This window comes from Pieris napi, chromosome 4, assembly GCF_905475465.1.
Source record: "Pieris napi chromosome 4, ilPieNapi1.2, whole genome shotgun sequence".
In the NCBI taxonomy this organism is placed as follows: Eukaryota; Metazoa; Arthropoda; class Insecta; order Lepidoptera; family Pieridae; genus Pieris; species Pieris napi.
Genome location: NC_062237.1, coordinates 3,645,000 through 3,668,385, shown reverse-complemented (window position 1 = coordinate 3,668,385; position 23,386 = coordinate 3,645,000). Strand labels below are relative to the sequence as shown.

Below are 23,386 nucleotides of genomic sequence, written 5' to 3'. Positions count from 1 at the left end.
CGTTTGGCCCCAGTTGTAATAAAATAAGTTTATATTTGCTCAAATTATATTTATATTTGGCCATTGTTTTTTAGAATTACAAATTATGTTGGTCGGTTAATATGTTATTTACCGATTTTGTCATTGTATATCTATTTAAATAAACGATATACTATAAACAAAACAAAAAAAACTCTAGTTCAATTTGGTAATTAGTTTCCATCTACACTCGCGAGCAAACAAATCGACTCAAGCGCTACCTCTGCATTCAAAGATTGTTTTAAGTGAAAGTATACAACATTTTAATAACAACGATATGTCATTTGAAAGCTTAAACCTTCAGCTTTTATGAAATGTCATCATTATTAATATCCATGTATCCTTTTTTTTTATTGGTGTCTGAACTTAAATGGGGGAAAAATGGGATTTTGGGTAAACGAGTTGTGTTCAGAATTGACAAAAAAAACACATTTTTTTTCTTAAAGAGTATAACATTTATTGGTGCACTATTTGATATTAGATATAGTTTTGGTTTTATTTTTAGATTAGTAAAACATTCACAGGATTAACTATTTAGTGCGGGATCTATTTAGGATGTATTAATAATCGACGAAAGTACATGCAATAACACTGTCCTAATTATTTAGATACGATAATGATTCACAGCAGGAAGTTGTAGCGCGGATGCTATTTAGAAACATTTGTCGCATTAATCTATTGGTGATTTCATTACTGCCCTGCGAGTCTGTAACTCACTTTTCGAACTCACACAGCGGTTTTCGCATCGGCGGTCGCTCTCAAATCAGTCGTGAAGCAGTCATTTTATGATTTGGCATTCTGAAAAGGTGGAAGCTTATAGTTTATTGTTTATCAGAATGCCAAATCATAAAATGACTGCTTCACGACTGATTTGAGAGCGACCGCCGATGCGAAAACCGCTGTGTGAGTTCAAAAAGTGAGTTACAGAATCGCAGGGCTGTATCTGATGTTCTATATCAATACAACATAATATACGTTTAGAAAGCTGTTATGCTAATAAGTGACAAAGTACTGGATGAATGTAAATTCATTTGGTAGGTTATATTCTAGAACGATAATTTAATATAACAGTGTGTCATGCGTCATTAAACATAATTAAAACACATCCAAAACTCATTATGTTATTCAGAACATTGACAGTCCATTCAGAAACTGAGCATTAGTGATTTCTCTTAATAAACATGTTCGCGTATATGAATAAAAGTTTATTTTCATGCATTCTGTATGGGAAATAAACAATGAGTATTATTTCATAGCGCCACGTGAATATATATCAAATAGATGTTTTTTGTACTGAATGTGTTGCGAAGTGATAGTAGAGCAGTGTAGGCCTAGTGGCTCCAGCGTGTGACTCTCATCCCTGAAGTCGTAGGTTCAAACCCCGGCTGTGCACCAATAGACTTTCTTTCTATGTGCGCATTTAATATTCTAACGGTAAAGGAAAACATCGCGAGGAAACCGACTTGCCTTAGATCCAAAAAGTCGACGACGTGTGTCAGGCTTAGGAGGCTGATTACCTACTTGCCTATTAGATTGACAAAACAGATACAGAAATCTGAGGCCCAGACCTAAAAATGTAGCGCCACTGAATTATTTTTATTTATTTTAAGTTGCGAAGCATGTACTTTCCGCTGACGCGTTTAAAAAACAAAAATACATCTTCTATCTTTTCAAAACAACGTTCTGAATGAATCAGCTAGTTAATATATAACAGTTACCACAACCCAGAACTAAATGTCAACGATTTTCTCAAATAAATAACATTTCTAAGCGCACATGTTCAAAAGTGTTCTCAATTCTGTAATGTTTGAGTTAATTGCTGGTGACAAGATTTACAATCGCTCTCGGTCAGAGAACGTCTATAGCTATTAAAATACTGAAGGGATCTTTCAAATTGTTGACATTGGTTTCCAATACTTAGAGTATTTACAGTTGTAGGTTTTCGTTGTTACTGTTAAGCTATTGCATTGATTTTATCGCGGGCTTTGAGCGCGGCGACCGAATCAAGAAATTCCGTAACGAAATAAACCTAACACACGATGTCGTAATATAGGTGCGGCCAATACGCGTTAGAGTGGGACAGAACGAATATTGCGTATTCACATTTGTCTGACGAGATCGATGACGTAGCGTAAGCGCGGCCGGTGCAAAGAAAAAACTTACTTCAAAGAAAAAATAATCTGCATAGATAAAAAATAAATAAATAATTATAATTGTTGTAATTATAAGTTGATAAAAAATGCTATGCAATAGCTTTACCGCGGCAGTCCTCGAGTGCCACACGTTTTATTATTATATTTATGTATCGTTACTTTACCTAATGTCACTTTCCTTAGGTTTTATAGTAAGAAGGAACTGAATATAGGAACTTATAGAAATAGTTGATAAGTCTGCCAATGCATTACATGAATTCTTGAGTGTTCTTGAATAATTACTGTCTAAAATTTAAATCAGATGAACACTGCCCGTTTGGCCCCAGTTGTAATAAAATAAGTTTATATTTGCTCAAATTATATTTATATTTGGCCATTGTTTTTTAGAATTACAAATTATGTTGGTCGGTTAATATGTTATTTACCGATTTTGTCATTGTATATCTATTTAAATAAACGATATACTATAAACAAAACAAAAAAAACTCTAGTTCAATTTGGTAATTAGTTTCCATCTACACTCGCGAGCAAACAAATCGACTCAAGCGCTACCTCTGCATTCAAAGATTGTTTTAAGTGAAAGTATACAACATTTTAATAACAACGATATGTCATTTGAAAGCTTAAACCTTCAGCTTTTATGAAATGTCATCATTATTAATATCCATGTATCCTTTTTTTTTATTGGTGTCTGAACTTAAATGGGGGAAAAATGGGATTTTGGGTAAACGAGTTGTGTTCAGAATTGACAAAAAAAACACATTTTTTTTCTTAAAGAGTATAACATTTATTGGTGCACTATTTGATATTAGATATAGTTTTGGTTTTATTTTTAGATTAGTAAAACATTCACAGGATTAACTATTTAGTGCGGGATCTATTTAGGATGTATTAATAATCGACGAAAGTACATGCAATAACACTGTCCTAATTATTTAGATACGATAATGATTCACAGCAGGAAGTTGTAGCGCGGATGCTATTTAGAAACATTTGTCGCATTAATCTATTGGTGATTTCATTACTGCCCTGCGAGTCTGTAACTCACTTTTCGAACTCACACAGCGGTTTTCGCATCGGCGGTCGCTCTCAAATCAGTCGTGAAGCAGTCATTTTATGATTTGGCATTCTGAAAAGGTGGAAGCTTATAGTTTATTGTTTATCAGAATGCCAAATCATAAAATGACTGCTTCACGACTGATTTGAGAGCGACCGCCGATGCGAAAACCGCTGTGTGAGTTCAAAAAGTGAGTTACAGAATCGCAGGGCTGTATCTGATGTTCTATATCAATACAACATAATATACGTTTAGAAAGCTGTTATGCTAATAAGTGACAAAGTACTGGATGAATGTAAATTCATTTGGTAGGTTATATTCTAGAACGATAATTTAATATAACAGTGTGTCATGCGTCATTAAACATAATTAAAACACATCCAAAACTCATTATGTTATTCAGAACATTGACAGTCCATTCAGAAACTGAGCATTAGTGATTTCTCTTAATAAACATGACTTGGGAAATGGACATAGTTTGAAAGTTTTTTCTTTAAGTACAAGTAGGTAATCAAATATATTTTAAGCAAGGATTCTGAATGCATGAGATACGGGAAATAGTATCAGCGAAGTTTTTTGGTAGATGGACTCTAATGCAATAATAGCGTACGACGGTGGCGTGATATACTTGACGTTTTATGTTTTTTGAGCTATTGCATAGATTTTATATCGCGGGCTTTGAGAGCGGCGACCAATTCAAGAAATTCCGTAACGAAAATAAAAACCTAACACATGATGACGTAATATAGGTGGGGCCAATACGCGTTAGAGCGGGTAAGAACGCATACTGCGTCTCACATCGGTCTGGCGTGATCGGTGACGTAGCGCAGGTGCGTTAGAGTGGGACAGAACGCATACTGCGTATTCACATCTCTGTGACGAGATTGGTGACGTATCGTGGCGTGGTGACATATAGGCGTGTTAGTCTGAGTCTGGTAGAGTGGTAGATTGAGTTAATATAAAAGAAAAAATAATACTGCATACATAAAAAAATATATAAATAATTATAATTGCATAAGTTGATAAAAATGCTATGCAATAGATTTACCGCGGCAGTCCCTGAGTGTGACATGTAAGTTAAATGAGAATAAACCTCATTAAATCTAAGTATTATGGGTTTACATACAATTTACCAGACTGCAGGATTTAGAAGAATTCAATTAACCAATAACAAATCACGATAAGTCCAAGTGCTGAACAATTCTTGGTTGTGTATTTGGGTGGTGAAGGGAGCTAATTCCAAAATGTTTCTTTCTCAGAGTCCGTGATTTGGAATAAATATTTATAATAGATAAATTTGTCTTTTCGCACAGTTTTAACTGGGGTACTCTTCCGTCTCATTCTGTCAACTTGTATTTACGCTGTGATGAAAAGAGACGAGTGCTTTAGTTAGATCGGTGCAAGACCCTCTTTATTACACGCTCTATTTCAATGTTTAGTTCAGCTAAGGTTTGCTACATATTCGGGCCAAGCGTTTAGAGTCTTCAGGGAAACAAACTGAATTTTTTTTAAGAACTTACTTTTGAATATATTTACATATAATACAAAAAAAAGTTCATGAAGTAATATAATGTTAGTTATATTTTACAACGATTCAGAGCAATTTAATATTTCATTATTTTAAATTGTTTACTCAATTATATGACTTTTTATAATAAACTATGGTTCTATATTTACCATAGATATCAGATGACTCTGATTATGACTGTATCATCCGCAAAACAGCAAACTCATTTAAAAAACGCATTTTTGTAAATATATTTTATCACTAAAAAATTCTGGGTACAATTGAATTAACGAAGGCTTGAATAAAAAAATAAGGGTTTGTTTATAAAGTAAATAAAAATTCTTTAACCTTAAGGAAATCAAAGGAATCTGTTAAGAAGATGTCTGTGTTGCTAGAACTAGTTTGCTTTAAAAGCTTTAAAGTCGAAAGCAAAAACTGAAAGAGCTTAGATATACTTGTACGTTTTTGCTGTGAGCAAACGCTAAGAATTTTTATAGCTTTAACGGGAAAAATTTCAAATGATGTCAAAACAGAATTTCGGAAAGCTTTGCTAATTTTTGTCACAAAATAGCTGCAAGGACTATGAAAAATTGGTTTCATTCTCAAATTTTATGCAAAAATTAAAGATTTATTCTTTTTGTTACTACGACGCATGGATGCCATCACAAGCAACGACATTTAAATATGTTCTCCGAAATATGAAGCTAGGTACAAGATAAGTTGATACCAAAGATCACGGTTTGCATAAAGGTTTTACATTAAAATAGTCATGGCGCCCCAGTCTTACCTATTCCAAATATTTTATATTATTATTTATTTAATTATTTAATTATTTACAAGGCTTTGCTTTAAAGTGCGATTTGAATTAATTTCTTGTCCACGCTTGATGATACTTTGCAAACTGAAAAAAAACAAAAGAATAGATTTTTGAGGCTCATCGTTTATCAATTAGAGTTTTAGCTATTGAGCTGCTATATAGCTATTGCTTTCCTTAATTACCTGTTTATTACGCGTATAAAATGTTTATACCCGATGTATGTATATAGTTTTATGGCACAAGATAAAACCGCTGACCACAAATTGTTTTTCCAAACCATTAGTGCTACATGAAACTAAATTAATATTTTAATTAAGCTATAAATTAAGGAACAATTTAAGCTGGGTGGCTGGATTAAGATTAATGTTTTTTTGTGCAATTGGGTCCGCAAAATAAATTGGATACGTTAAATTCTTGAGATAGAAAGCACTTATTTCTACTACGATATTAACTTTTCTATGAAATTAAATACGTATTTAGTCTTTTACTGTTGATACTTAAAATGACTAACATTGCATGGAAAACTAAAACTATATTTCTTATAAAACACAACTTTATTCGGAATAATCAAATCCTGCGAAAGAACGAAATATTCTATCAAATAAAACAAAGTTTAGGCTGCTAACTATTCGGAAAAAATATATAATAGAAATAAAAATGAGTAATTCCATGAAGTATCAAGACAATAAATCATACTAACATAAGAAATTCAATGACATTCTGTGTTGCCATTCGAAAGTTTTCAAATAATTCAATTATCTTCTTTCATTAGCCAGACTCTAACACAAAATATTTATATCTAAATGCTTTTTAAAGTTTAATTAAAATTTAGTATAAAAATGTTTCATAACATCGTTACCACAGATTAATAAACTTTCTAATTAGGGACAGAGTTTGTCAGCTCGTTAGTCCTATTGTGGTCTGTCCTTTCTTGCATAGTCTGCTGTTTGTTGTTTGTTAGTGAACATCGGCTATAATTTAAATACGGAAATAATAATGCTAACGCCATTAAATTATATCAATTTTAATTCTGTTGTCTTCGCTAATAATATTATATTCTGCATTTTGTTAATCGTATTTTAAGTATTTCTACTTCTATTAGATCTTTACGACTAAATCTCTATCGGCAAATATTGTATAGCGAAATAAAACGAAACAAAATATAATCTCCTTTTTATCCTATTTCCACGCTGTCGAACATCAAATGTACAGACATTTATCGTCTTTCTTTACCACTAACAAAATACGTAATGGTTAACATAATATATTAATATTATTTTTGTATGAAAAACTTAGCAGGAATGAACTCCGTGAATGGAGTTTGTACTAAATAGTGGCGAATATATCGTTCGAAAAACACTCCAGTGGTTAAAAAGGGTGCGTGTACTTATGTACGCGCGTAAGAAGTTATACTTCTTTGGCATTATTAAAAATAGTTTTTGATTGCATGCAAATAATTAATTACAATTAAATAATCAAATAAAAAGAAAGGAGTCTGGAAAAGGAGTCATTATAGTCAATAAAGTTCAGTTTACATTTGTAAAATTAAATAAATAAATATTTATTATTATTCTCTTATATTAAGTGTAACATAAATTCTATTATTATTCGGATGTTGTTATTAAATTATGTCATTATTCCAATATTGTATCTACTTATAGTCGCAAAGACTGCTTGTATGATTAATATTAAAAAAAAAGCAACTTCATTCTGTTAATTTTGTGTCACGGTGCGCGCGCATCGTAAAATTTCACTCTCATCAATTTTTCATAACGCGCCTAAAGAAGTATAACTTCAAAAATTGTGTGACATTAGTTCGTATAAAAAACTGATATTATTGTTCTCTCTGCATTAGAGGTGTACATACTATTTACAAAGGTTTACAATGTGTGAAACTGTGAATAATTTGCGAGGTTACATATTTCGAGGTTTTCTCACGTCCGCCCTAAATATGTTCCATTGTAGTTTTTCTAATTGCTCGTCATTAAAATTGTGCTTGGAAGGATTTCCAAAATACACAGAGCAACAAAAAACATTCTTGAAAAACAGGATGAAAAGGAGAAAGAAAGTATGGTGTCGGTTTAGCTTTAAGTACTTTGAGAAACAACTTGGACCTAACAATAGAAAAGAATGGAAGCAGATGGAAGACGCTTATGTGTCACAGTACACGCTGATCACCAAAACCGGCACATCTTATGTATTAGATTTAGTTAGGTTATGTATCTATATAAATGTTTATATATATTATACTGGTTGCTAGCAATAAAGGCTAATTGATAATAAAAAGTACTTAGAATCTATCTAATTTATCTGTACTCAGTTTGTTTAATAGAGCCGGCACTCTTCCTGAGGTGCGTTCAAATCAGGTCGCAATTTGTGTGCGCATATAACGCTTGCTTACACCGGCATATATCCAATAAATCGACGACATGTTAGGCACAGAAGGCTGATCACCTAATAAAACATAGACTCTGAGTTTAAGTTTAACCTCATCAAAATAAATTTGCTACTAAACTATTATCTCGAGTATTAAGAGCACCAGTGGTTTAAAAAAATCTACTACATATGGTTTTACCACCTGGAAGCAAGAACAAAGTCGATTAGGATTGACTGTTAAGTCTAATATTTTTTTTTATAGAACAGGCGGCAAACGGACAGAAGGCTCCGAGACTGTTAAGTGAAACCGCCGCCCATGGACACTCCCAATGCCAGAGGCCTCACGAGTGCGTTGCTGGCCTTTTAAGAATTGGTACGCTCTTTTCTTGAAGGACCTTAAGTCGAAATTGGTTCGGAAATACTTCTGTGGGCAGCTGATTCCACATGGTGATGGTGCGCGGAAAAAAACAATCGCGGAATCTGAACAATTCCTCTAAACACTCTCCATGGTAAATGCGGTAGAAGATGCAGAGTAACCCCAAATCTCTACCCAACGCCAAGGGATTAAGCCGCCCAGAAAGGGATTGGTCGTCGACGATTCGAACCAAGGATACTTGTCTTTATATGATATGGTAACCACCTTAGGATACCTTATAGGGAGAATGGTATTACAAAGTATGTGTCATTGGATATATAGATGGTTCATCTTGACTTATAATGTCCTCCATTGTGATAGCAAAGGCATGCAGGTCGCTTTTTATCAATAACTGATAAATAATGACTTATGCATGGATTTTTAAAACAGCAATAAATCAGAATTCAATCTTGTTTCGACCTTAGACCTTCGACATCGCGATATATCTGTGAATCATTCCACCTACTTTGGGGTGTCACATGATATTTTATGTTTCCTGCGTATTCTGTTAGTACTTAAACTAACCTACCTATTTGTTGTTTTCATCTATAAAACAGAACGGTAAATGTAAGCGAAGAAAAATGTAATAATTAATTAATGTTTCTAGTATATTATTATCGGCTCTAGCTTTCTACTTTTCCTTCACGTTCGTGGGCTTAGGACAATTTGTAAAATAATGCTGCGAAATTTGTTAAAACATATCTTGTTATTAAAGAAAAAAAAACACTGCAGAGCCAATCAACGGGTACAAATCCTAGAGAACGTGACGTCACTCAGAAGCCTGTGATCGCTCTGAGATGCATTGGAGCTTCTGAGATGCTTAATTGGCTAGCAAAAGCTCTACGCAAAATGGCCACAATTGATTGTCATCATATCTTTAAGTTTCATAACAAGAGGTAAATACATTTTGCGGGTAGGATTTTTTATAAGCGAAGGAAATAGTTTTGATTCTGTGTCTACCCGCAAAATTCAAACAATTTCATTTATATCTTATCCTGGGATTACCGAGTATGTTACGTCGGCAATAAACATTATAAATTGTCAAAAAATATGTTTTAATTAATAAAGTACGCCTCCTCAATTCCAGAAACAAACTGTTTATTGACTCACCAATTACGTGTTCACTAAAATTGTTATGATAAGAAATTAATGTTATACATTAGTACATACTTGTATAGTAAAAAGTTGAATCATATTATACAGAAAACAATGCTTTTAATTGACCCCAATATTACATAGCACTTAAGTACTGAAAAAAGGGAGAGACCCTTAATAGGGCTCATTAACTGGGATTACATCTAAACATCTTTCTTCCTGCTCGTAGATGGGAAATACATATCTATATACGCAAAATTTTTTCAACACCACTCAAGGGAAAGCTTTATACTGACTTTAGCATAATTCTACTTCATCATAAAGTACATGTGTGAAGAAGCAATCTCCAGGGCAAGTAAGATAAAAAATATCATATAGTAATTTTTATTTATTAGAGAACGTAGCAATTTACTTTTTAATACATAAAAGTAGTAAGCACCTACTATTGTGTGTATAAAAGTCCGCAAACAGGAATTCTTCCAGACACATAAATAATGTTGTAGCTATTTTTAAAAAATAACATGATTGATTAATGCCTTGAGTCGACATCAACTAGTCTCACCAGTTTCAAAAGAGTTATACAGCTTTGAGAAAAATATCTGAAGCTGCCCTGACCTTCCGCAGACAACTTGAGCGCTTTGAAATGTCTTAAAGTATGTTTTAAAAGCTAACGATTCCAGAGAACTATTTTTCAAGGGCATCTCAAAAGTGTTTATTTTATTGCAATACTTTTAGCTACTCGCTGGTCTCATGTTGAAGAACCATAATACAAAAGGTATGGTATAAAGTCACGTGGGATCATTGATCATGATTCTGTATTGGCAAGGTTATTACAATATCGATGCCTAACACAAGTCGCTTTGATCTAAGACGTGCCGATTTCCACACAACTCTTCTTTTAGAGTACGACCAGAAGTAAATTGTAAAGAAGTTTGCCAATTCTGGCTAACATGGACTACATCCACCATAAAGCGAATCAATGTGTTTTGGTACGAACTTTCATAAATCATAACCTCTTTGGTTTCCAAACGGAAACCAGTGTTTATTAAAATAATATACAATTAGAACAATATGAAGTGCGTGGCAAATAATGTAATATATACACTTATAACACTTGGTGGTATTTTTTTTGTAACATTTATGTTCATATTGTAATTCATTACAGATAAAAGAGTTTGTAACACGTACCGTAGATATAGCATTATGTATGATATGGTCCACTTGAATAAATAAATAAATAAAATAAAACACTGAAAGTTATATAAACTGTAAGTGCATCTATTAATAAAGCATCAACATCCGAATTATTAAAGTAGAACAACCATTTGGACTATCTATTGTGTGTGTGATTCGTATAATAATTATTGCTTGAGAAATCTCACATTATGCGAATAACTAGATTATAGAAATGCATGACTATAAACTAATACCTATATTAACGATAAAAGGGTTTAATCTGATTCCTAACATTGCATTTTAAGTCGTAGATAAATATTGCACGATTATTTGAGATTACACAAATCAATTTCCAGATCTAAGTTAGCAGATTTGTTTAATGTTTTCCGCATACAATATTATTCTACTGAATAGAGTATCATAAGCGAAGAGAGCCATTAAAGATGAAACTGGATATCACTTATTTTGGTACCTTAATTTATGCCCAACGAATCTGGCTGACCAAAAGTAGACACACAAATGGACATAAGTAAGACCATCAATCAATCGTTCAGGAAATAAACGTCACTGCATAAGAATTTCGTCGTCTGTCGAATTTAAATGTGAACATAATGAGATGGTAGCTACGTGACGTGGAAAGCAAAAACGCTTAAGAAACATACAAATTAGTACAACTATAACGCGAATTCACGTCTCTTGTATGGCGACTCACAATTACAAGACGCTAAATAGAAGCGTAGTTGTTGCTAAATTGGTTCAAACGTTGGAAATGAACTCGTAAAATTTGAAATACGTTAGAGCCAAGTTCACGCTCTAGCGTTTTGATAGTCAATTTTAAATCAAAAGAATACCAAAGAGCGCCTATATTTGTTGCAGTGAAACACGATCGGTGCGTCATTAAATTTAGAGAATCGCCCTAGCATATCCTCGTCGAGCATAAATCATAGTCCTGCGCAGTTAATGAGTCAAGCAAATATTTTTACTCTTATTGCAATTTGACAGGTGACAGGGTATTTACGTAAATCTCGCTTGAGAGACAGACTAAAACAACACCATTGATATTTCTCAGACATAAGTCATTTGGCTATGTATTATATATGCATAAAAATTATATCTCTTTGACACATTTAAATAGAACTTCTTTGCACACATAGCAGTCTTGTGTTTACACACTCTTGCACGTTTAACTACGTTAATTTATAATTATATATTACAGGTGGCGACCGTGGATGGTGTGGGCGGAGCTGGTAGACCTACTCGTGTGTTACTAGAACTGATTTAGAATGTACTTGAAAAAGGGCATATCAAAAGCACACATAATCGAAGACTGCGATGAACATTATGAAAGTAGAGGAAGCCAGGAAGGTATGTAAGGATGGTAGGAAGTAGAAGTATGTGGTCTCTACCCCCTTTGAGGAAAACACGTGACTCATAAAAATAAAATAAACACATTTTTGTTTAGAAAAAGCCATTAAAGAAAAAAAGATATTATTTTGCTTTGTAACAGATAATTGCCCCTTACACGAGACCGGACGGCATTTATTTATTTATCAAAATAAAATAATTTCATAAAATCTTTGTTAAGATATAATAAACATGTGATTTCGTAAATCACTTTCTTCTTGTTAATTCATTGCTAGGCAACCATATTCGTTTGTTTTTAGTACAGGAATAAAAAGTAAAGTTAGTTCGCGAAGGTTTTAATTAGAAATTCTGTTACTGGTTCATCAATGTTCTTTATCTCACGTGATGTTAAGTGATACCGTCCATGGACACTCTCAATACCAGAACGCTCGAGTTTAAGCGGTTTGCTCTTTTCTTTAAGGACTCTAAACCGAATTAATTCTCAACTCTCAATTCCGTAGATGAACCATTGCGTGGCCTAATGAACATTCTCAGATTTGAACACAACTCTGTAAAGAGCAATTAAATTAAAACATATTTAGAAGATATGCAATAATAATAAAGTTTATTAATGACAGAAATATGGTTGTGACCAAATTTATTTATCGCTAGTCCCCACACTAGGGACTCCCCTGTTGTGGGTAGTAATAATTATTCCGTTGTAGTAGTTAGTTTTGGTATTACAACTATCAAACACAAGTCGTATAAGACATTAAGTATGCGTGAATATGAGTATGAGAATGTGTGTGTGTGTGTGTGTTTGAGAGTATACCTGAGTCGTTATATGCGTGCAAACCTCAGAGTCATGCCAATAGTGATTAAATCGTAGTCTATTTTATCAAATTTCTTCCTCGAACCTATGAGTAATCTAGCATTTCGGTATATGCCAGGCCACTTGCTTTGAGTCATAAATGCGCACGACGGTTTATTGCATACGAAAATGTCAGATTTAACTATGAGCAAAGACTATGACGTAGAAATCGTAAATTTTTAATTATGGAAGTTCATTGGCCGTCGTTTTCAGATGTTTTTCGCGAGCGTTGACTTTCGCTCATGTTAGTTTGCGCGGATCTTTTACGATATTCGATTTAGATCGCGTGTATTTTAAAGGAATCTATCCACTGTACATTACCAAGCAATATTAAAATTTAGGCAATTCATTTACATATAATAGTTGAATTCTGGTTCCATATATTTACAAGCAAAACAGCTGTCATTTTGTTCCCGTTTCTACAGATTATTCTTTGTTTTTATTAAAGGACTTTTGATAAGTCAAGCCAATGTTTCTATTGAACATCGTAACATGTAGAATTATTTTAACGCGTCTTGCTTAACAGTGTATTGAATAAAATGTGGAAATTAATAATAAGATCAAGGGAAAAGGGTGTTTTTAAAAAAAGAAGTCTGTTATTATTCATTTAAATATCAAAGTCATATTATATCAAATTAGAAAGTTGTTCTATACTATTATCATATTCAAATTAATTATACGCCTACGTCAAAGATTCTCTGTTATTAGATAACCCACGCAATGAGATGATTATGAATTGTTATTATACTCAATCAAAATCGATGCTTTTATATTTACAACAAAAAGTTGAAAATATTTGTTAACGGAACGTTTTTTAACTGCAACAAATATATTAAATGGATAAAGAGTAAACTACTAATATTATTAGATTCCGCCCGTTTTGATGGTTTCGTTTTTTTATACAGAATACGTGGTCAAAAGGGCAGGAGGCTCATCTGATGTTAAGTGATACCGCCGCCCGTGGACACTCAATGCCAGAGGGATCCCAAGTGCGTTGCCAGCCTTTTATGAATTGGTACGCTCTTTTCTCGAAGGACCCTTAGTCGAATTGGTTCGGAATTACTTCAGTGGGTAGCTGAAACGCTGCAACTGCCTTAAATAACGCTCAGTTGTGGAACGAAAAGTCAAAATTTAACAAGTAAAGTTGTACTTCTTTTGGCGCGTTAGGGAAAAACTATGAGGGTAAACTTTTACGTTGCGCGAGCGCGCCGTCACAAGAAACCGACACCCTGAAGTTAGCATAGTCAACATTTTAAAATAAACACAGGACCAAATAAATAACAACAGGACCTCGGGATTGAGTTGCGCGCCTAACCACTAGACCGATCCACACTAAATAACGTGTGTGTATGGTAATAAACGGCGAAAGTTTTTATCTTATAATAAAGCCAAGTATATTGACCATTCTCACTGATAAGACGAAGTCAGCTGTTATCACTAACATAATAACCTAAATATCTCATCTAAGTTGTAAATTATAACATACATCGGGCAATTGTAATAAACGATGTTTATTACTTGGAGACTTTACGTCTCCTTATAACAGATTGCGAATTTATTGATATTAAAATTTATGTATTGCAAGAAGTATAAATTTTACAAGAAACATACAACTAAACCTTAGTTTTCTATGGCTATAAATTTAAAGAAAACAAATACAATTCACAATTAATTGTTCCCGAAACACAAAATCGAGAATATTAATTAATTAATTTATTTATAACATTACACATTGGTATTCAGACAATTTAAAATGCGAACGCCTTCCGTAGATAATAAAATAAATAAAGAATGACAGTAGTCAATAGACAAGCGCCGGTGCGGGTCGGTCGTTCACGCGTGGATACGCCTTATTAATAGACTATCAGTAATGCGGTCAAATGATTTTCATAAATGATTTTAAAGGAAAATGTACTAATATTTGATATTATTTTTAAATTATTTTAAACTGGATTAAAGTATGAACTGTACCGACATTTTTCATGACGATAAACCAAATTGTATTAATTAAAAAAAAAGCATTTCACGCAAACAAGAATCTAGGCTTACGCAAGATTTTTTGCTTATTATTTTTAAGTATTTGACTAATAAACTACTTATTGAATTATTTATATTTAAGCTCAATTAGCTTTGTTTTAACATAAGCGTAATTAAAAATAAATAGCATAAAGATAAGTATTTTACGCATAGTGGCTCGCTTCACCTCTTATTATAGATAATTTTTCGCGTATCGTGTCAAATTGTCAAAGCGAAACAGCGCAACGGAATTCGTCATACTCAGCTCTATACAAAAAATACTCATCTTTCGTTCTGCAAAACATCTTTGCTAAATTAAAGTCAATGTTTGCAAACGCAAAATATTTTCCTACCGTGATTTATAAACGTTCAAAGCAAATGTTTTCTCGTTACTATACAATAAAACTTTTATTTGATTAATAAAATGAGTTGTTAGCGTAAAAGTTCATCATTCTACCTTGACTCGCAGTGGAGATTAATTTCATCCTACTTATAGCCCATTTCTCGATTACCTTGAATCATCGCTCGGTCAATTGACGTCATGTCACGATTTTGATTCAATTGTTAATACTCGACTAATAAATTAGTGTATTTTATAATGTAGACGGTAAAAGCCTACTGAGTCAGAACTACTCTGGAATACATGAGCCTGTCTTAATACGTTTACGTAAGCGCCATTTGAGCTCAAATATAATTTTTATATGTTTCTCAATTATTCTGGTGTTTGAGTATTTTCATGGTCCAGCCTAGTACCGTGTGTAAAACTTAATTTTCTACTCGCGAAGGCATAGAAGACTGGACAAAAATATGATGGTACCCCGTAAATATAAATATGTACCCCGTTTTAAAGAAAACACTTTTTTACCGGATTGAAGTTATGTATTATTATTATAAATGTACAATTATTTTACGTAATTTTAATTTTTTTTTCCGACGTTTCGCGTGCTTTACAGCGTCTATCTAGTACGCTACGGTGACTGAAGACAAAGGGTGTTGAATGTCAAAAAGTATCACAGCTGTAGAAAAAGTTGTATTATCTTTATCTGTATTTATTTCTCCGGAGTTGGTATCAACTAAAAGATGGAGGGTTTTGGCAGAAATGGCTCACGGTGTCCTCTATTTTCGCGGATTGTTACCCCGTTTTATTAATTGAAGACACAATAAAGGAAGGTATTCTTACTCGCAGCCCGGCCTCAGTAGCGTTAGGTGTCAGCTCCTATTAAGCAAAATGTCGTTAAACATCTATAAGTTGGAAGCAATTATAGAAATATATTGAAAGGCATGTATTATTTTATGTCTCTTTTTATCGCTGCCTATATTGTGTAATAAAACGCTAAGCTCTTACTAAAGCGCATAAACAGCGAATTAGCCCCACAGAATAACGTGTTTAATGATTTTCAGGGTGTATTAAAGAATATTAGGTATTGACAATCAATAATATTCTATTCAACCGCTGGCGCGTATTATTATAGGAGAATCTAAGAAGATTGAATCTGTTTCTATTACTATATTTCCTATGAATTCCCTCTTTTTTACTTCAGAATGTCTTTTTTTATTTATAGAACGAGGGACAAACGGGCAGGAGGCTCACCTGATGTTACGTGATACCGCCGCGCATGGACACTCTCAATGTCAGAGGGCTCGCGAGTGCGTTGCCGGCCTTTCAAGATTTGGTACGCTTTTTTCTTGAAGGACCCTAAGTCGAATTGGTTCGGAAATACTTCAGTTGGCAGCTGATTCCACAAAGTGGTGGTGCGTGGCAAAAACTGCCTTGAAAAACGCTCAGTTGTGGAACGGCGGACGTCGAGGTGATACGGGTGCAATTTCGTATTCTGTCTCGACATCCGATGATGAAACTCAGCTGTAGGTATTAGGTTTTCTCATTTAACAACATAAATCTATTAGCGCATCGTGGAAGCAGAAGTTCGAATGTATATTTGGGGTGTATTTGTTAGTACGAATGTTAAATGCACACAGGGAGAAAGTCCATTGCTGCACAGCCGGGGATAGAACCTACGACCTCGGGAATGAGAGTCGCACGCTGAACACACTCTACACCGCTCTTAGCTCAAGGTTATACATACCTGAAATGCCTCACCAATCGTTTAATAACAAAAACATTGGACATAAAGAAAATAAATATTTAGATTATATTTTTGTATCTGAGCGCCCTTTGTCATAGGTTATTGTACTGGAAATGAATCGATGCTCGCTTAGTAGACAGAAAGCGATTGTTTGAATGACATCGATCAGATTATATGTATAGAGGAGACAAGACAGACCAACGCTACCGATTTACATAGTTAATCACTAAGGATTTCTTTACCTATCTTTTAATAATCTATTACAAGACTCACGCGCAATACATGGATAAGTTTCAGTGAAATTAGTGACAATAATGTTATAATAATGTGTAAATTTTTTTTACCATTTTTGGTGTTCCGTAGAAAGCTTAATTGGCTACCCATTCGATTGCGGCGTAAGATGCACATTCTCTATAATTTTCTTTTATTCCTAAAACACCTAGTTACTCAAATCAAAATTTTACGTTCCTCTCTGGCGGTGGTTTTGATTTGCGTTCCCTAGACAATCTAATTCTTGAAACTCCTACTCATAAAATTGAATTCTATCACTCCACCTTTACTGTGCAAAGTATCCTGCTAGGGAATTCCGTACCAATTGATATCAAACGAGCTCAGAGTCTTTAAATGTATTTAAAAATCTTGTTTTGATCATTTTTCTTCTGTCTCGTAATTAGCTATTATTAGCTATTAGCAATAATTTATATATAATAATTGTGACTCAATTTAACCCTTGGATTAGCTTTTACATTTTTGTTTTTACATATTATTATTGTTTATTTATTTGTTTTTTGTTTACATTTTATTTAATTTTAGTTATTATTGCATGTTATTTTTAGTATCTTTTTGTTAATTATTATTTATGCACTTCTTATACTTGACCCTCTGTAGATGTTTCCTTTTTAATTGTTTCATATTAGGGTTGCCTGGAAGAAATCGCTTGTTAGCGATAAGACCGCCCGTTGCCTAATAACTTATGTAACCTGCTTTTTTATATGTATGTTTTTGTATAAGGTAACGAAGTGTAAATAAATAAATATTGTTTTTAAATAAAACAGTTCATATTTAGTTCACTTATGTGTTTCCAGACTGCAATCTAGATTGCATATCTATATACTCTACAGTTGATAAACATAAATCCTTCAATAATATGTAGCTACTAAACGATTAGTTTGAAAGAGCAGACCTGTTACAAAAATCTATTTTGAATGTCAAGCAAATAAGCTAAGTGGGGAAAAAGGGGCACAAGAAGTAGTATTGTTTGTCGAATCCAGGACCTCCAAGCATAACCACTAAGCCACATAACTGTCCAAAATGTATGCACTATCACACGAAAACAATCATAAAAAAAATCCTTGTACTACCTTTTTTTTATATCTATTAAATAGTGGATTCAGCGTGCGGCTCACATCTCTAGTGTCGTAGGGTGAAGTAAAACATCGTGTTTCTTCACGTGTTTTGGCATGTGTTAGACCCAAAAATTCGACGGCGTTAGGGACAGTAGGCTGATCACCTAATGGGATACTAGAAAAAACAAAAAATACCGATACAGATCCAGAAATATGAGGCCCAGACGGAAAAGCTTGTAGCGCCACTGTTTTTTTAACACTCTTTAACAAATTATATGCCGAGTTTTAAGAAGAGCTTAACGATAACTACCTTTTATTTTTAATAGTAAATTACCGCGTTCCATAAACACCCGCAGCTTCCGAAAATCGTTACGCTATATATAGTAAGTGAAGTTTCGCGTTAAATTTCGTAATCCTAAGTCTAAAGGAACCGTGATATCTTGAGTATTGGGTTCCGTTTCATAGCGGATCACATAATATATTTGTTTTGTAATACATAATATCAACTATAGGTTCTCAGATCCAAATCCATCTTCTTCCGTATTTTCTATGGCAATTGTAGTACCATAGAAATTACACTGTTAACGCAAGAAGAACTTAATGCCTTGCGCTCCATAAAAGCCATTAGAGAGACCTTTTTAGGACTATTTGGTCAATTAAATTAAAATTCACTATGTGGAACCAGCTGCCCACTAAAGTATTTCCGAACCAATTCGGGTCATTCAAAAAAAGAGCGTACCAATTTTTAAAATTCCGGCAACGCACTCGCGAGCCCTCTGGCATTGAGAGTGTCCATGGGCGGCGGTATCACTTAACATCAGGTGAGCCTCCTGCCTACTTGCCCCCTGTTCTATAAAAAAAAATTACAATTGTTTCTATTTATATTACCATCGCGTGTATGAAAAGCTAAAGAGCTTTATCTTCCTGCATGTAAAGCCAGATGCCACTAAATATGTAGTCATATATTATTATGTATCGTAAAATTAAAAGCCGGTCAAGTGTGTGCCGGGTCATGAATTATTCGTAGCACGTGAACTATTTTATCTTGAAATGGGTTAATTAATGTTCAGTACATTATACTTAACTAACTCTTAGTTCATTTCTGACCTCATATTTTTGTGAATTTTATGAAATGATTTTTATTTTATAGAGCGCTTATAATATATATGTAGAGAATAATACAACATATAGGTAGGCAATGCAAGAGTTCCTCAAGTAGGTATAGCGTCAACTATACTTCATCTATTTTGTATATTATGTACCTATAGGCAAAATGTCAGGTTGACCTGATGGTCAGGTCAAGTTAGATGGGCCTGGTACATACCTGGACCAAATCCAGAACGTACTCTAGTAGGTACGTCCCTCTAGAAGGGAAAGTTCAAAAGTACCCATAACCGACCAGCATACATGGTGAATCTCAGAAAAGTGGATAGAGAGAGGTATGGCAGACCGCTAGTAAAGACCCGTAGTTCTCTTCTACCACTTCGAAAAAAAGCGTGAATGTATGGAGTAGAGATGAAACTAGTAGTACAAAATTCGATTAAACTACTTTCTGTGTTAAAACAGCCTCAAGCATTATTTTACTATTTATTTTACTCACGCTTTAACTCACATCAATAGACGATCTCTCTTGCGTCGTTTTATTTCTGTTCATGCACTTTTACACTAATATTTACACAACATTAATTTAACTTAACATAAGCCATTCCATTGGTAGAATTCAAATAAAAATCAATATAAAATGTACTTTTCTAACATCAGTACCCTTGTTATGTTTCAATGACTCGATGTAGTGAAGAAATATCAACAATACGTTTTAGTACTATGAAAGTAGTTGTATATGACATTAATTATTTAAGGCAAGGCAATAGCTCGCATGATTTACTAGTAACATTCAACGCACTAATAATTTAGGTATATTAAAAATATTTTTGGTACCAAGTGCCTAGATAGAAGTTTGAATACATGCTTGTGATGTACTTCATAAAATTGTTACATGGCAAGGACATTAACTCAGTACTACAGTGCCTTAGCTTGCAATGTGCCTGATGGGTACGTTAGAAGGCGAAATCGTCCGCCGTTGCTTCAAGTACCCCCAGCTAAGACTAAGCGTATAAGGCTCTGCTGTTACCGCATCCCGCCTAAGGCGATTGTTGGTGGCGCCTTGGGGTTTTAGTGGGTTAGCACATTCGCGAGTCCCACATAACCCTCCCGCACTAAGCAGTCGCACCGCGGTAGGGTATGCGCAATGCATTTCCCCAAGTAAAAAAAAAAGCTAAGACTGACCTTCTGAAAAGGGCACGTATCATTCGGTTAAATTTAGTTAACGAATAATTACATAAGTAACGGACCTTTTTCATTGTCCGTTGAGTCAACTGACAATGTGTTAGTGCCTATAGTAGTTAGTTAATTTTTTGTACTTTTTATTATGTAATTTTGTTTTCCTAATTAATTTCTTCTGTTTGTGTTTTGTTTCGTCTGTAAATTTTATTCACTTGTTGTGCACTCTTGTCAATTTAGGTTCACCTGTTAGGACAGGAGTGTTATTTTCTTATAAATAAATAAAATGATGAGCAAAATACGTCAAATTGTTATCTATGTCCATCAGAGCATCAGCTTTTTTTTGGGTAACTTGACTGTGAGGAACTTGCATACCCTGAAGACCTATTTTCGCGGCAACATAAAAAATAGATTCACGTTTCTGATATAAGGTATTACATTTTTGAAATAAAGAATCAAGTCAATTGCTAAACATTCAACTACTTGCAAGATAATAATTGAATATGGTAAAAAAGTATCTAAAATATAATAGAAAGAAAATTATATACATATTAGGTATGTGGTATAAGCTCATGTAAACGTTTACTCGTCAATACTTAACAATGATTCAATAATAAAATCTTACATTTTATATATGTGTAAAATATACATTCAGTGCTACAAAAATGCATTAAAATGTGAACAACTACGAAAGTTCAAAGCGTAGCGAAAATTCAGAACATTTTTCGATTTTTCTTTAAAGTTTAATAAGATTTAAATTCGAGCATTTATAGAAGTTAAGTTAATTGAAGCTGAAATCCCCTTCCTGTAAATGACATGTTACCCCTTTCATAATCAATAGATTTTGATCAACCTTGGCGTATACAAGACTTACAAATAAAAACCTTTATTGTAAATATAAAAAAAACAAACGAAGAAACAATAGAAAAAAAGTCGCGTGTTATGAACTGTTTACATACAAATCATTCTTTAACAATGCAATAATAATATTATCTACAAGAAGAATGCTAAACAATAAGTAATAGTTACAAATATTTATAAAAGCTAGAAATTAAAAACATTGTTACGTAGATCTAAAAATATTTAATTTAAAGTAATTGTTGCTGTTGTTGTGTGAGATAATTGACTACGAAGTAACCCAAAATATATTTAAACTCCTTTAAATACGGCTATTTTAATAAGCACGCTCCTATAATTTAGTCAAAGTATATACTCATATTGACGATATCTTAGTACAAAGTTTGTTGACATAGTAACGAGCATGCGCAGAACTTAATATATATCCATAAACAATGAGGATGTACCAGCTTATTACCGACTGAATATTGTAATAGAGAGTACGTACCGAAACATTAGGTCACAAAGGACAATGACCCTTGTGACATACGTAACAAGGAACTCTTTATGTATACCATGCACAAATCAATAAAACAAAGAGAAAAATACTTTAATTAATAATTATTAAATAACAATACCTTATATTTTCCATCGCGGTCATATTCCGTCAAACCTGTATACACAACACAATCACAAACATATCAACCGGCAAGTCTTGTCAAAATCACGTGGTAGATAACGCTTTCGTCAAAACGCATGACATAATGTATAGCGTACTAACCTCCTACACAGTTCGCGAAGAACTAAAGTCTAAACGCAAGTCGTTCGTGCACGTGGCGACGTCCGCCCTTCCAAAACGTTGTCAGACGGAAAAAGAGACTTTCACACAACGATTTAGATACGATTTTGTATCTTAGCTTAGGATATGTTTATTCTCGTATGAAAAGTGCAGTAATGATCGAGATTTGATGTACAGATAAGGCTGAGGCCTAAAGCTATTGTTATTGAAGAGATATTGGAAAAGTTTGCTGCGTAATCCCGCCTTTCAACGGTTTAAAGGATGTTTTGGGGCGCGTGACATTATTAAGGGCCTTTATTAAATTTGTTACAAAGATTATGAAATAGATACGGTGTGTTGATAAAATCTGAGATGGAACAGCTTGAATGTCTTGATGACTTGGCATTTTTATTGTATTATGTAAGCGATGTTGGCCAAGTAAGACGTGCAATCAACAGTGAGGTCGTGTGTTCGAATCCTGGCTAGCAAATATATTTGTTTATCATTGAGAACATTCAACACTTTCTTGTATGAAAGTCCTTTGGATACTGGTGTGTCAGTCACGTCAACGACTAGCGTCAGGCACGAAAGACTGATAAACTACTGGTCTACAAAAAGTTGAATAAAGACGTTGCAGCATTGTGTCTACATAATGCTTTATTCTGGTTGGTTTGTTCCTCAAATCCCCACTGCCTTTTCTTAAAGTCTTTATTAAAATTTTGGTTTTTAATAAAGAGTTAAAAAGGAGGCAAACGGGCAGGAGGCTCATCTGATGTTAAGTGATACCGCTGCCCATGGATAATCACAATACACGCTCGCAAGTGCGTTGCCGGCTTTTCAAGAATTGGTACACTCTTATATTGAAGGGCCCTAAGTCGAACTGAAATTGAATTGAATCGAACATTACAGATTACACAAGAAATAACAAACGTTTTACCGTTGTATGTTGTTTAAAGATAAATTATAATACTCTAGCTCCCCCACGTTTTTATGTATTATACCCACAATCATATTAATTATAACTACTATCATTTAACCATGTTTTGAATATTCATGATATTATACAATCTATCAACACGTAAATTTGAATCGAATCTGGTTACTAACACAAAAACTAATCGAACTAGGAATTATACATATTATAAACTATATATAAACATCCAAACGCTATTTTAGTAAGTTATTAAATCCTTTATACATACAAAATAATTTGCAC

At 33.6% G+C, this 23,386-nt stretch overlaps 1 protein-coding gene across 7 annotated transcripts in view; it reads right to left on the bottom strand.

Moving 5' to 3' along the window:
• LOC125049060 (collagen alpha-1(XVIII) chain-like) overlaps positions 1 to 22,188 on the bottom strand; it is a 153,628-nt gene extending 131,440 nt beyond the window's left edge. For all 7 annotated transcript variants that reach the window (XM_047648134.1, XM_047648140.1, XM_047648135.1 and 4 more), the window contains exon 1: positions 22,031 to 22,188. In XM_047648134.1, coding sequence (XP_047504090.1) covers positions 22,031 to 22,053 — 23 coding nt within the window. In that variant the 5' untranslated portion in view covers positions 22,054 to 22,188. The remainder of the gene's footprint in view (positions 1 to 22,030) is intronic.
• Between the last annotated feature and the right edge of the window lie 1,198 nt (positions 22,189 to 23,386).